General features: G+C 37.6%; 1 protein-coding gene across 1 annotated transcript; it reads right to left on the bottom strand.

The window, feature by feature from the left end:
- Nucleotides 1-11,054: 11,054 nt before the first annotated feature.
- Nucleotides 11,055-12,691, bottom strand: LOC121374007 (KRAB-A domain-containing protein 2-like). Its single transcript, XM_041500874.1, has 2 exons — nt 11,624-12,691; nt 11,055-11,234 (listed from the first exon to the last, which is right to left on the bottom strand). Exons 1-2 carry the CDS (start codon nt 12,689-12,691, stop codon nt 11,055-11,057), a joined length of 1,248 nt encoding a protein of 415 aa, XP_041356808.1.
- Nucleotides 12,692-15,348: the final 2,657 nt, after the last annotated feature.

The raw sequence follows: 15,348 nt of genomic DNA, 5'->3' as shown, positions 1-15,348 counted from the left end.
CCACAACGTGAACTCGAAAAATAAAATTCAATATTGTAAACAACAACACTATATATATATGAAATGAATGAATAAAACCCTTTTTTAACTCTTAATTTCAACAATTCAAATGCATAAAACGCCACGCTGTTTCCAATATTTGTTATAACTTTTATTCATCTACTCATATGTTTTTCAGTGTAAATAACGTACACTTGGTCTTGAGTTTGTTAAAAAACGATTCTACTTTCGGTGATTTAATTATATCTTTATTTAAAATAGTTTTTGTAAACTATGGCTTCATTTTCACATACACGTTTATTTGGTAGACTGATCATTATACCTTTTTAACGTTGAATATGTATAATCATAATGAAATACTACACTTACATGTATATTACTAAATAATACATGAATAGAATAATAATAACAATAATACTACTAATACTACTACTACTACTAATAATAATAATACATTTTATATTGCTAAATAAATAATATACTGGTTTTGTTTTAGTTTGTACTCAAGCACTTTCGTCGTACTGGAGTTACGTTATGTACCAATTACCTGTCGACGACGCTATCTAAATGAGTAGGTCAAGGGTATTGGGTAATGGAGTTATAACCGTTTACTGTTAACATGTTTTGTGTAATGCTTGACACAGTGGCTGTGATGTCAGCTACTAATACCGTGTGTGAGACCCGTTAGTGATCAGGTTACCCTGTCAGTGTCTTTAAGATGGATGGCATGGCCGTTTACGTAATAGCTAAAGCATTGTGGCTTGTAGAACACCAAGTTCCGTCACTGTAGATAGGTCAGACAGGAGGACGAATGGACGTAAAAATCTACCTTGATCGTTATCGATTATAGATAAGTATGGCCGGAATGCGGGGAAGTACAGAAATACGGTGAAGATAACCAATTATAATGAAGTGAGTGTCACTCGTGTCTGCATTGTTTCAATTCCGATATAAGTCAGATTGTATTGGAAGGTATCTATCTATTGGAAATAGCCATGACAGCTTGAGTTGACAGATGTTCAAGATTCAATTTGAATATGTTAAACAATTTAAAAGCATTAATATTTTTATAAAATAGAACACAACAGAGTTATGAGAATTTTTAATTTTAATTTTTACAGAATTTATATTTTAGTAAAAATCCTTATTTTTTTATTTTTTTATATACATTTTGGTATTGCGCAACTTTATAGTGCGGTCATGTGGTGTGATATTTTGCGCACTATAAAGTCGTGCAATAAACATGGAAAAACATTTGGTATGTAGCTCTGGGTATGTTCTACGATTGATATAATTATGTCATGTTATATACGATGTCCTCTTTGTAGTAAATTACGTATAAAATACCCCATGGTGCAATATAATATATTAATATATAATATACTGACACACTTTGAAAACGCAATTTTGTTTTAATGTGACACTAAAAAATATCTAATGTATCTATAAATGTATTACTATAACATGATAAGATGTATTAAAGCATGTCAACTTGGGTTTCCGAAGTTATAACCAGGATCTTTTCATCCAATTATCACAAAATGTGAAAACTCAAAATTTGGTGTGAAACTGAAAATGTGTGCAGTATGTTCACAATATTTTGCACGTGCAAACCGCATACGTTGGACGCATAAAATGCACAGATTGATTGTTGAATAAGTAAGTGCAAAACAATGCCACAACTAAGCAATGATCAGAGGGAGCATCCATCAGGAATGCTGATTGGTGGAATTTCGCAATAAAGGGTAGCTAGGAGTTTTCAAGTGCACCCTTCAACAATTCAAAGTTGAATGAGCGATATCAAAGACTGTGATCAGTTGTCTGTCGAATAGCATACCGGGTATCACAGTGGCCAATTAGGCTACAGGTGACTGTTCTATTGTTTAACTTTACACGTCGGTAGTATCGAACAACTGGCAGCCGAAGTGAAACTTTAATCAACAATAGCAAGTATTCTCGCAACTAGACTTGCTAAAACTCGAAAATAAAATCACTTTCAATTTAGATTTGGCAAACAACGAAAATAAGAAACCTTGAAATGTTTTTATACCCCAAACCACGAAAAATTAAGACCACGAAAATTTCCGGTTATACGGTATTCTCGACCAGGCCAACTTCCAGTTACAACTCCGAGACAAGACAGACAAATAAGAAGAAACCATCAAGGTAATGCCCCTTTCACATACATGGATTTTTCTTACGAGTCCTTACGGATCGCACAAATTCCTGGATCATTACGATTTGGCCACTTTTACAACCGATTTAAGAGTTATTACGAGTTATTACGAGCTATTTACGGTTTATTACGGATTATTACGAGTTATTACGAGTTATTACGATGTATTTACGGCAAAATTCCACGAGTTGTTACGAGTTGTCACGGATAACTACGAGCAACTTACGGGCATTTTACGAGCTTTGTACGGATTGTTACGAGTATATTACGGAATGTTACTATTCATCGAAGCTTTTACGTGTTAGTTACGACCTGTTTACGTGTTGTTACGAATAGTTACGAGTTAGTTACGAGTATTTACTAGTCCTTACGATTTTTTTGCCAAAAAACATATAAATCCTGCAAATCTCATTGTATCATCATTCGACAACTGACATCCAGAGAGACAACATGGCATATGAGAGAAACAGATTGCAGTTATATCAACAATTTCTACAATTGCTCCTTTTATACTTTCCCCCAAATCGTAAACAATACGTAAGAATACGTAAAGTATACGTATCTATTCGTAAAGTACTCGTAACTACACGTAAAGTGCTCGTAATAACTCGTAATAATCCGTAAATAAATCGTAAACTAACCGTAACAAATCGTACAAAAAATTGTTACGAGTCATTTACGGATTCTTGCGAGCAGTTTACGGATGGTTACGTGTTGTTGCGAGCGGTTTACGATACTTACGGATTGTTACGAGTTATTTACGGAAAAATCAATCCGTGGACAATCGTAAGAAGATTTTTGACATGTCAAAAAAATTTCCTCTCCTTTCACGGATCCTTAAGAGTGTCTGCGAGTTGTTGCAAGTTGTGACGAGTTATTTACGGATACCAGCGAGTTATTTACGGATGCTTGCGATTGACTACGAGTTGGCGATCCGTAAGGACTCGTAAGAAAAATCCGTGTATGTGAAGGGGGTATAACCGCTTATTGGCAGCTGCAACCAGAAACAGCCAGAAAGACGATAGGACGTCATGGGAGGCAAATAAATACAATTACGGTAAATCGACGACTCAGAGCAATTGGAATGAGATGTCGCATACCATACAATTGATGGTTTCTCCTTATCTGTCTGTCTTGTCTCTGGGTTGTTACCGGAAGTTGGCCTGACCGGGAACATGCAGGGATACGCCTTAGCGTGTTATAGTAATACATTCATAGATATGCCATATATAATGTGTTTAGTGTCACATTATAACCAAATTGCGTTTTCAAAGTGTCAGTATATACATAAGTAATCTAATGTCGGCAGCATGTTTCTTCCTCGATGCAGAAAATAGGTTGCATTTATCAGGTTTCATCCGCAATTACGATTACATTTTCTTACTTTGGTCTAAAAGTGTTGCTGTAGTTTCAATTATCAGATTCACCACCAAACATACTATAACACAAATTAATTATGTACGATTACCTTAAAAGCTGCATGATATATACTGATCAAATTTTCAAAGCGAGTATTTTTCAGTCTGAATTTTAATTGTAACTGCTGCAAACGATTTAAGAATGTTCGGTTTCATTAACACTAATCATTATGTAACACGTATTAATATCAATTTTAATAACCGTCCAGCACGATAATCGTTTTAGCTACTGAGTGTTAAAGAAAGATAAGTGAGGATACAAAGACTCTAAAATTATCAATAAAAAACGGTGTAAACGTCTGTGAAATGTTCAAATATATGAACGTTTTAATGACGCATATTAACATATAATATTAAACTATTAAAAGTTCTAAATGACAGCAAACGTTATATGTTTAAACCATGGAAACAGTGTATGGAGATGTGGTAACAATACACAATATTGCACAGAGCTATTAACACAAAATGGAAAGGATTATATCAGATACTTGCGATTATTTAACATAAAAAACCCTTTGCTTATATCTGAAAAAAACAACATATAACTGATCACATGCATGCATTTGAGGAAGGACATAATGTAATATAATTATAATCTCCATGCCAGATATCGATGGGTCTCATGAATTTGTCTAGGTGCATTTAAGACCAAATCAGTTTAATGTATTACCTCAACTCCTGGTCTTCACTATAATATAGTAATCATTTCTGGATAGTCTTGTTTAGAGTTTGTTTGTTTAACGACACCACTGGAGCTCATTGATTAATTAATCATCGGCTATTGGATGTGAAACATTTAGTAATTGTAAACGTAGTCAGTGGAAACCAGCTACATCTTTCCTAATGCAGAAAGAGATATTGTATATACAATTTCCCCAGATAACGTTAGTAGACATAATTTTATTCGTCAGAATCAATTTTCAAACACTTGTATCTCAAAAGTAGGATTTTGTCACATATGATAAAATTGCCCTCAAGGTACTAGATATAACCAATGACTGACGGTGTGTTGAGGATAAAACAAGATTTCGCTTTATTTGTTTTCGCGGTTTTAGGCTGCTGCAGCTGTTGTGGCTTCACGTTTGTCCAGATAATTGACAGGTGAGCTTTTCCTTCACATAGTACGACAGTAATTCGGACTCAAAATTGTTGACCTCTGACCTCGGAATTTATCTCTCACATATCCATATTCGGTATCGTTAGCCAGTTGGCGTTTTTGGCGGTCACCAAAACGTCTGTCCAGTTTCATAACCAGCCGACACCGCGGAATTTCTCAAAAATGCAAATAACTTATGATTAGTATGAGAGGTATGCTTTTGTTGCTAAATAGTGGCCGGGAGCTAGTAACCGGGGGTCAACCCTGCGCGTTTCTGCTTACCGTCATTCGGCGATCGTGTGCGTCACACGCATTCGAACGTCAGGCTGACGACATTTACGACCTTCATCCTTAAGTTTCGATTATCATGACCGTAAACCTAATCCCGGCCTGTGTGCTACGCTGGGACGTAACGTTCACGTCAACGTCCATTGTCTAAAAGTGTTCCAAGGTCAACAGGTCGGGTGGTTAGAAGAGTTGTTGTCTGCTAGTAAATCGATTTAGTTTGCGCGGGTAATTTCTGTACGTCTCTCTTAGCTTCTATAAATGATTCTTACGATGTGGATATTCAAGGTGCATTATCAGTTGTAAACGACATGTTTTCCTAAAAATTGCATTTATTTATATTAAATAAGTAAACATTAATCATGTACATAAGTTTTGCATGATTAACTCGAGAATATCAAAATTATAATCGGCTGCCATTGTGCATAAACAGTGGCTTCTCAAAGAAAAACAAAGTCAAAGTCATATAATATCCATTAAAACAGCAGTCAGTTCTTGGCCATTAAAGAATTATTGGCGCTGTGTCAAAGTTGCAATAAAGGCGGTTCCCGCCAAAACTATTGATTGATGTGTATGCCTTCATCTGTATGCCTATCAAAATATTACAACCAAATAATTCCATTTACTAGTAAAAAAATATTTTAGGAAGGAATCGTGAGAGTATGTCACAGGCTTTAACTAGTAAACTGACAAAGATGGTGGCCATGCTATATTTAGCACACAAATTATTCAGAAACCCCTCTTGTTGCCCACTATAAGACTTTTATAAAATTATTATTCTAGAATTATTTATGGAACGATTATTCGCGGAGTCGTTTAGTTTGTAGAAAATAAGGAAATATTGTAGTTCCAACTTTAACATAGGATATCGGTAATCCTTTATAGATTGTTCCTATATTTTGTCGAATTATTTGGTTGTAACGTTTATGGGCATGTAGTTCGGGGTGTAGTCTTTAAGAACCCCAAACAAACAAAAAAGACCGAAAACTCCAGCAGCAACCACACAACTTTATAAACCGCCATTAATTAACTTTCATGGAGCCCCACTTCTCTGACAACACGCGATGAAGCTGGACGTATGTTCATGTGCTCTCGACTTGCCCCCCCCCCCCCCCACACACACACACACACACACACACACACACACACACACGGGGGACTGCTTGTTAGTTACGGGAAGCTGTTAGAGTACCGCGTCGCTTACACCGGGTCACGGGCAACTGTGACTTTGGTATATGGCGACGCGGTCACTCAGAAGAGGAAGGGAAGAGGAACGAGAAGGAGGAAACGTGCGCCAGGGGCGGCACAGGGGAGAACAAAGCTGGCGGCTCGACCGCCAGCGGCGGTCCCGTCTGCGTCGCCGCCCCCACCCCCACGACCCGACAAGCCAGCTGTTTCAACGCAGACTGACCAGCTCGACGAGTCGACGCCAGTGTTGGACACCGCCATGTGCGAGACTCCACGGCCGGCGTCTTCCGTTCCAACCCCCCGCTTGTGTCCGCGTCGAGACCCCCACCATCGGGGGACTCCGCAGCGACCAAGCCGGATGTTGATGTTGCGAAACGGCCCGCCCTTCCACCTCCACCCGAGGCAGGGACTTCGCCTGGAGTCTCGCAGTGTCGAAGATAAAGGGCCAGTACTCGAAGTACTTAGTCGGGGACACACCACACACAGCCTCACTGCCGGGAGGCGTCATCGAAGGATCCATCAAGCGCTTCCCAGACGGCACTGAGGTCAGGATCCACGACATGGAGCTAGGGGACGGGACGTTTGGACTTGTGGTGACGTCGCGCCGGGATGGACCTACAAACAAGGAGTTCTCTTCAAAGAAATGGACAACAACACCGTACATAGAGTCCTGAAGATCATCGCCGGCGCCCATTACGTCCAGCTAGCCAATACCTTGCTAGCCCACCGGTGGAGGAAACTGGTGCCGCAGTTCAACGCGAAGCACTTCATCTCGTCCCCGTACTCGCCAACCGTTCCAAGGGCCATATAGATATAGATCGGACTTTAAACTTTTAGACCTCCGTTCAAAATTTTATGTTGAAATTACTTTCTTTTTTTAATATTATTAAATAGTCCGATCCTCTCTTCTTTGTCTTATTTATTTTTGGACTGTCCTTCTAAAATGCTCCAAATTATATAAATATTCGGCCGATCAACTCTTTTTATCTTTGGCTTGTAACTTTTTGTCTTCTTTTTAAAAAATTCTATTAACTTTTTTCTAATTGCTATTTTCAAAATTATGCCCATTTTCAACTCTATCCCCTCAAACCCCCCCACCCCCCCCCCCCCCCCCCCCCCCATTCCGAGACAAGCCACCGATCGTATCGGACGTCGAACTCTGGATGGGCGTGTTCGAAACCCTAGTGCTATATGGGCACGTTAAACTAGTTATCTATCTATCTATCTTGATGGAGACCCTTTAAATTAAAATAGAGTGTTGAAGATATCACATTTTGATTTTGTCCTTTTTAAAGCACTTGTGTGGACTTGAGTTAAATTTAATTATTTTGGAAAGGTACGTGCACTAACATTAATTTTGTGGTGGAAAAACAAGCAAAACGATTATAAACAATTGCTATCAAATAAAACAAAATATCAGTTTGGTACGTAATTTCGATTTAACATATTAATTTACTAGTAAACAACGTCGGGGTACAATAATGATGCGTCATGTTTTATTAAGTTTTAAAGTAGTTTTTAAGTCTCCTAACGGTCCGCCGGAGTGGACTACAGGTTTTGTCTCCGTCTGTCTGTCCTACATATAGTTTTCTGGGGGTTATTCCACAGTGCCTGAGCCGAACAAGTGTGTACAACTTTATTATGTAGTTACCAACCAAGTTTGTCTTTCATGTGGATTTACCTATTCTGAATTGTCGCCCTTGGATTTTGGAGTTATGAAAAGCTGTTGGATCCGGTGGGGACATGTATTGCTTTAACAATACCCTCAGAAGTTTTTAAATACATTTTTATAATATACTTTAAATCTAACTTATCTGTGATCTTTTATTTACTGTTTCAGATGTGTTAGAGTCACAATAGGAGAGACGGCACCTTTAATTATCAGAGTTGTTATTGTAAGGTAAAAACAGGATGTTTGTTCGATTATGCGGTACATTTTCCACGAAACCGAATGGTGAATTATGCAAATAATTTAATTATGTTCCACACACAAAAATGCTTTACAGATACATCTTTTCCTTGAATCAAAATTAAAGTGACAATCCCTAGTTTTTAAACACTACCGCGACATTTTCACTATTAGATCCATTTTTGATAACTGACAACATACCTTATATTTTATTTTCTAGATTATCCATGTTCGTACATTTCGAAAAGTTTCTGGTCATTCTAGTGTTTGTAATACCAAGAAATTGTTTTACACAACTCTAAAAACGTACGTACCTCTGAGAAGAAACGGTTATGGATATGAACTCAATTTCTAGAAGATATTTCACCGTTTCAACGTCACAGACTCTTGTTTTATTTTATGGTAACAGGTTTGCAGGTTAACCAAACTTAATGTCTAATTACACTGCCTGAAACTAGTATCTGCAACTTGAAAACCCTCTATGAATGTGTTAGTACTGCGTGCTTATTCTAGACACTAAAATACTGGACATAGATCTAAAAACTACATACATGAAAACAATAATAATAACATAAAACCAGCTATAATCATTTTGATTTTAGTTTCTATTTTCAATTACATAACGTCCATTGATGATTTTTATACCCTATAATCAATATTGTTTTGGGGGATTTCAGGGTGTCATTAAATGCTATCTCGCTCACTCATTCAATTAAATATTAATTCATCCATCCTTCAATCCTTCATCCATCCAATCATTCATTCGTTCATTATTTCATTCATTCATTTAGATTGAATTAGCATCCTGCAATGTCAGCAGTCTAGAAAATGACAGTAGTGCAATTAGCTTTCAACAATTGGGAGAAGAAACTAAAAAAAGAGAAAAAGTACTTGATAAAATTAGATTCACAAGAAGCGAACCCTAGCGTATTTTATGGTATCACATTTTTAACAACTAGTTACTGGCTGAAGATATCGGTTTTAAACAATACAACATTCCTTTGCTGATCACAACTAGTTTGGAAGTAGTTCCGTTGGCCCCAAAACACTATATTGTTGGTCAGTGACCGAAAATATAGAACATTTCTCTGGTCATCATATCTTGCCAATATTTGTAGTGATTGTAGGCTAACTTCAGTCACTTTTGTCTACTTTCTCTATCCGGCGTCACAAACCTAGCAAATAACGACAGCAAACACGTTTTTTGTTTCATTTTGTATGCTCATCTAATTATTATTTGTACTATTTGGGTTGGAATAGTACTTGTATTAACTTATGGAGACAAAATGTCCTTCTGCGGGGCAATGGATATGTGGCCACTGAAACCTTAAGTTACGTTTTTAGACTACAGTACCGACTACATACTTATAATTTATATTCCAGATATTGCTACATGGCGTTTTCCACAGCGGAATTACAACTTCTTGCACCTCTATAATTCAGTTAAATCCACTTACAAATGAAGTGCTTTAAGATTTAGTAATTAACGTGCAAGAGCCATAGGATGGATGTTTGGCTGTTTCCTGAGCGTAATATTTTTATTAAAAAAAAACAGTTAGTGAAGCGCGCCATATATTTTCATTTGTCAGCTTCCAGAAACGCCTTTTATGTATGGCTTTATTTCCCTTTGATATTTCTGTGATCTACCAGCCACCTTTACCTTACAAGGCACCAAACATCGACACCGCCTTCCGCCATTATGGCTCAAGTGACAAATGGCCGGACACATTTTAGCCTTAAAACATGTTCAGTTAGGCAGCTGGTAGGAGATGCACGTGTTTAACGAGGGCTGTACACAGAAAATAGTGTCATTTCAGATTTATATATCTCTTAACACTTTCCAAAATAATATTGTCTGATGCTGTACTCTTATTAAAATCAAATGGGTTTACTTGCAATAAAGACACAGTGCAAATTAAATTGTGATACGGCTCGAGCCGAACGAAACACTTTTCAAACCTAGAGCAACTTTTTAATTATTATTATTTTGTATTATTATTATTATGTTGAGGAATCCAATCTGAATGACAAAACCGTAATACATGATCAGGGCCGTATCATTACACAATGCAGAGTCGAATGGGCCTCGTCTAGGAGGACAGCCACTCCCGATAAGATACTTTACTGAAGATTTCATTCCACTTGCACCTCCAGATGACTGCCACTTCCAAACTAGTTTACTAAATTAAAACAAGCACCGGACAGACCTTATTAGAATAAGTACAGCTGTGGTAACATGAACTCATCAATCGCTGTCAAAATAGTGATTATATCAGGTATCTGCGAAAGGTGAGCATATCCTGCTCCACCGGTGGCAACAGTCATGAGTACTGCCACCACAGCTGTCAAGTCCGTCACTTGATCTAAAACGATGAAAAAATAATGAATGTGTAAGAGTTTCACCAAAGATATCTCTAAGCTGTTTGTCGTGATTATTTTACATTACTTAGAGAACACTATTAGCTACTGACCTCAAACTAATGCTTCTTCTAAAACATCTTATTGTCATATCCAGTATTTTATTATCAGTCGGGTGAGCAATAAGGTTTTGGTCATATATATATAACAGTTAATCTGTATAATCAGGTAATATGTATATTACCTGATTTTTTCAGCTAATATGTATATTACCTGTTTCACTCAGGTAATATGTATATTAGCTGAAAAAATCAGGTAATATACATATTACCTGAAATATACTTCACTAATTTATACAGATTACCTGAAACGTGCAGAATGGTATTGACATGGTTGTCATTTGAATGAATGAATAACTATAAACAATAATATGCTGGCAATCTTTATTGGCTCAAAACACATACCATTTGCAACACACAACTCACACACACTACTGCAGAACAAACAACAAGATTTTTTGATCAATGTAGTCCAAGTTTTCAATTAAAAACAAGTCTATTGATCAATGTAGTCAAAGTTCTCAGTTCAAAACAATTCTATTGATCAATGTAGTCAAAGTTCTCATCAACAACAGTTCTTGTTTATGCATGGCAGGCTGGAATGGCAGCGGGAATTGCACACCAATCTGGCTTCTTCATCGATTTGTCTGACACCTCTAACTTCCAGCACAGTTACATCTTGTGAAACCTTGTCCACCGCATCTTGACTCCAGTTGCACAGCTTGACGCAGGGAAATGTCCTTATCTGTACAGACATCATCGGGTGAATACAATGTCGTAGCACACACATCGAATTGGTTTCTAGATTACTTTCGATCCAATATTTCTCCTTTTACAGCAATTGTATACAACTCGTTGTCACTGCACTCTGTTACAACTCCGATGATGTTCCTAGGATCTGCACGTCCTCTGTCAACTGAAGGAATGGGCACTGTCACATTGCTTCCGATTTGCACACTAGAAAACACAATGCGAGTTCGTTTGACCATTCTCTCTGCCTGCTGGAACTGGGCATCTCTGGCACTCTCTCTCTCTCTCTCTCTCTCTCTCTCTCTCTCTCTCTCTCTCTCTCTCTCTCTCTCTCTCTCTCTCTCTCTCTCTCTCTCTCTGCAGCCTAATTTCCTCCTGACGTACAGAGATGGGTGAGACTGGTACAGGTTCTGCTTCCTCGCTGGATTGCTCGACTGGGTTTGGATGAGATACTGCAGACAGGAGGTCGTCTTCAGTTTGCAACCTTGCAATGACATCTTGGGGGAGGCTGGATGATGTCAATCCTACCTTCGCATCGGCACCAAACAGAGCAGCAAAGGGAGAACGCTTGATTCCAGTGTGATGGCTCGAGTTCTTTTGAAATTGCACAAACTTGAGTCCATCAGTCCAGTCCCGTGTGTCACTGTCACTCATCCATGCAGTCAACATGTATTTTATGTCGCAGTTGGCTCTTTCCACTGAACCCTGACTCTGGGGGTGTCTCGGCTTCCCGTGAACGATGACGAGGTCAGGCCACATCTGCTTCAACTCAGTGATAACTTGCGCTGTGAATTCGGACCCGTTGTCACTTTGTAGTATTGAAGGGGCTCCCTGCAGTGTGTCCAGGAACTGATAAGCTACTTCCGATGCACGCTTAGAAGTGAGAGGACGCAGGATGCAGAACTTGATAAGATGGTCTTGGTACACCATGATCCATTTGTGTTGACCATGGCACATAGACTGCATGTCGATGAGGTCAACTTGCGCTCTGGAACTGAAGTCCTTTGATAGGATTGGTTTGACGACAATTCCCTTGGTAGTTGTCCATTTCCGTTTTCTCTGGCACTCGATGCACATGGACTTGAACAAGGTAATAGCATCCTGGGTGATGTTGGCGTACATCTTGTTGATCTCCTTGATCATCTTGTCTCGTCCTCCATGACCAGTAGCGATATGGGCGCGCTTGATAATGTCAAAGGTCTCCTCGATGGTAGCGAAGTACAGTGGATGTTCCTGGTTTGGCTTCTTTCTGATGAGCTTTTGAACGTCCCCACACTGCAGTAGTTCATATTTCGTAATCAAGTAAAACTGACGCGGTGATTTCTTGGGTGCCTGGGTGGCTTCCAGCAACTCGCCAACAGTCTTAATGTATTCGTCCTTAGGTAGCAAGATACACTTATTCGCTCCATAACTCGTGTACAGCGAACGCCTGACAGTCTCCTCTAGATCCATTTTGCTAGTAGGATAGGATAGGAACTCTTTTAACGTGTCCATATCTACAAGGGTTCAGGCACGTCCACCTCGGATTTGGCCTCTGACTTCGTATTTTGCTAGTGACAGAGAACACCATTCACCAGGATATTTATACCTACCAATCAAATGAAGCCAGTCAAAGGAAATCAGCAGCCTAAATCAAGCATTGTTTTTCCAACTAATCCCATCTGCGTCCTAGCAGGCTGGCACATCAGACAGGATTAGTTAAAACAGCAGTGGTGGATTATACAGATTAACTGTAACATTGTCTATGAAATGATTTAACAGAACAGAACAGAACAGAATTTATTTACACTCTGGCCGTTCAGCAACGGCATAGGAGGGCTACATAATATAAAGGAACATATATATATATATATATATATATATATATATATATACATGAAGAATTTGGGATTTACAATATAAATGTATATATGTACACACATTCACTTCACAATATGAACATGTACATCAAAGGTATTGTGACCAATCAAGGAGAACTTGGACTACATTGATAAAAAAACTTGTTTTGAACTGAGAACGTGGACTACATTGATCAAAAGACTTGTTTTGAACTGAGAACTTGGTCTACATTGATCTAAAGACTTGTCAATACCATTCTGCACGTTTCAGGTAATCTGTAAAAATTAGTAAAGTATATTTCAGGTAATATGTATATTACCTGATTTTTTTCAGCTAATATACATATTACCTGAGTGAAACAGGTAATATACATATTAGCTGAAAAAATCAGGTAATATACATATTACCTGATTATACAGATTAACTGTAACATATATATATTACTAGGCTTATGAGTACCATATATTTAGATTACAAACATCATATCAGATTTTTATACAGTATTGTTTTCCTTGTTTCTTTTAAAACAATATTTGAAGTGCTTTGGAAAACAGGGTGTAGGCCTAAATAAATGCCCATCCACGTGATGACGATACATATTGTATAAAATTAAAACGAACAATAAACATAAAACATAAAATTACAAAAGAAATCATTGCAACTATCACATACAAACTATAGGTACAGTGTTTGGTGCAGTACACACATTTGGATCAAGAGAACTCGCATACATGTATGTGCATAAATAAGCTAGACATAAAAATATACAAAATCATAATTATAAAGCGAAATATGCAAATGATACACAGGACTAATATTTATAATAACAAAATCATCTACCTTGAATTATGTTAGTATTTGCTCGGTATACTGATAGTCATAGACTTCAAATGTGGATACGCAGCCTTTGGTAATGGTGAACAATGTCAAAATCATCATTTTGGAGCAACTATAAAATGTGTTGCAATAAAATATATATTTAATGTTTCCGTTTTCTGGAAATTATGCACAGGAACATATCCCAAAATGAAGTGCTTCTGATATTAATACATACAGAATGACAACACTTCACTACTTTACCTGCATTTAGTAGATTCAGCAATCTCCAAGCTTCACAACACGTTCACTCATAATGTGGTTGCATATAAATGAGAATTATTTAATTTTATATTTCCCAGTCTCTTATTTACAGTAAAACAACCCACAACCATGGTAACTATCAAAGCATTCAAACAATACAATAAAGTAAAGTAAAGTAAAGTAAAGTAAAGTAAAGTACAATATAAAAGTCATTCATAAATGGGATTCTAGCGTGCAATTTGCATCTTACGCTAAAATTAACTTACGTAAACAATATAAAACTATTTTTGCACAACATGTCATCTAGGTTCACTCAAATACATATTTATGATCGTGTCAGATGTGATGTATTTGTTATAAATTTGCGACTACATATGAAGAGCCAATGCGACCAGGTTTGTCTTGGGTGGATTTCTTGTTGACACGTGAAGGCGTGGTAGAAACAATGTCAGCAGCGTCAACAATTACATGAGTGGTGTTTCTGTGGTACCAGGTCCACCATGGCTGGATGCTTGTTTATGAAAACGGTGTTGTTCTTTAGCAATACACTATGCAGTGTAATATATCACTGTATCTACTAGGTAACAACAAGTCGACGAAATTAAATGTCTCGCTTATCATAAACTTGTATGATATAAAATAAAATTTAAATATTTGATCTTAACTTTAAAATAATAATAATAATAAATACAAAATAAAAGTTAAAGAAATAAAATATTGTTTTAATTTTTTAAACCAAGGAAAGTAAATCGTTTTAACGACTTACAATTCAGCACATTATCAAGCATATCTATTTAGTTAGCTCGCTTTGTTTAACGACACCACTATTGTCGACACATTTCGTAATTTTCACATAGTCTTAGAGAGGTTTCCTGCAACATTTTTCCATTAGTAACATGGGGATCGTTTATATGCACCATCCCACAGACAGGATTGCATATACCACGACCTTTGAAATGCCAGCTACGGTGCACTGACTAGAACGAGAAATAACCCAGTGGGCACACCGACTGGGCTACGGCCAGCACCCATATCTATTTAGTGTCTAACTTATACATGTAGTTATTTCGACACTTCGGAGACAGAGAGAGAGAGAGAGAGAGAGAGAGAGAGAGAGAGAGAGAGAGAGAGAGAGAGAGAGAGAGAGAGAGAGAGAGAGAGATAGAGAGAAGGGAGGAAGAGAGGAAGGG

Source organism: Gigantopelta aegis, chromosome 6 (genome assembly GCF_016097555.1).
Source record: "Gigantopelta aegis isolate Gae_Host chromosome 6, Gae_host_genome, whole genome shotgun sequence".
Lineage (NCBI taxonomy): Eukaryota > Metazoa > Mollusca > Gastropoda > Neomphalida > Peltospiridae > Gigantopelta > Gigantopelta aegis.
Note: the sequence above shows the minus strand (reverse complement) of the source record. Positions and strands in the feature narration are given on the sequence as shown.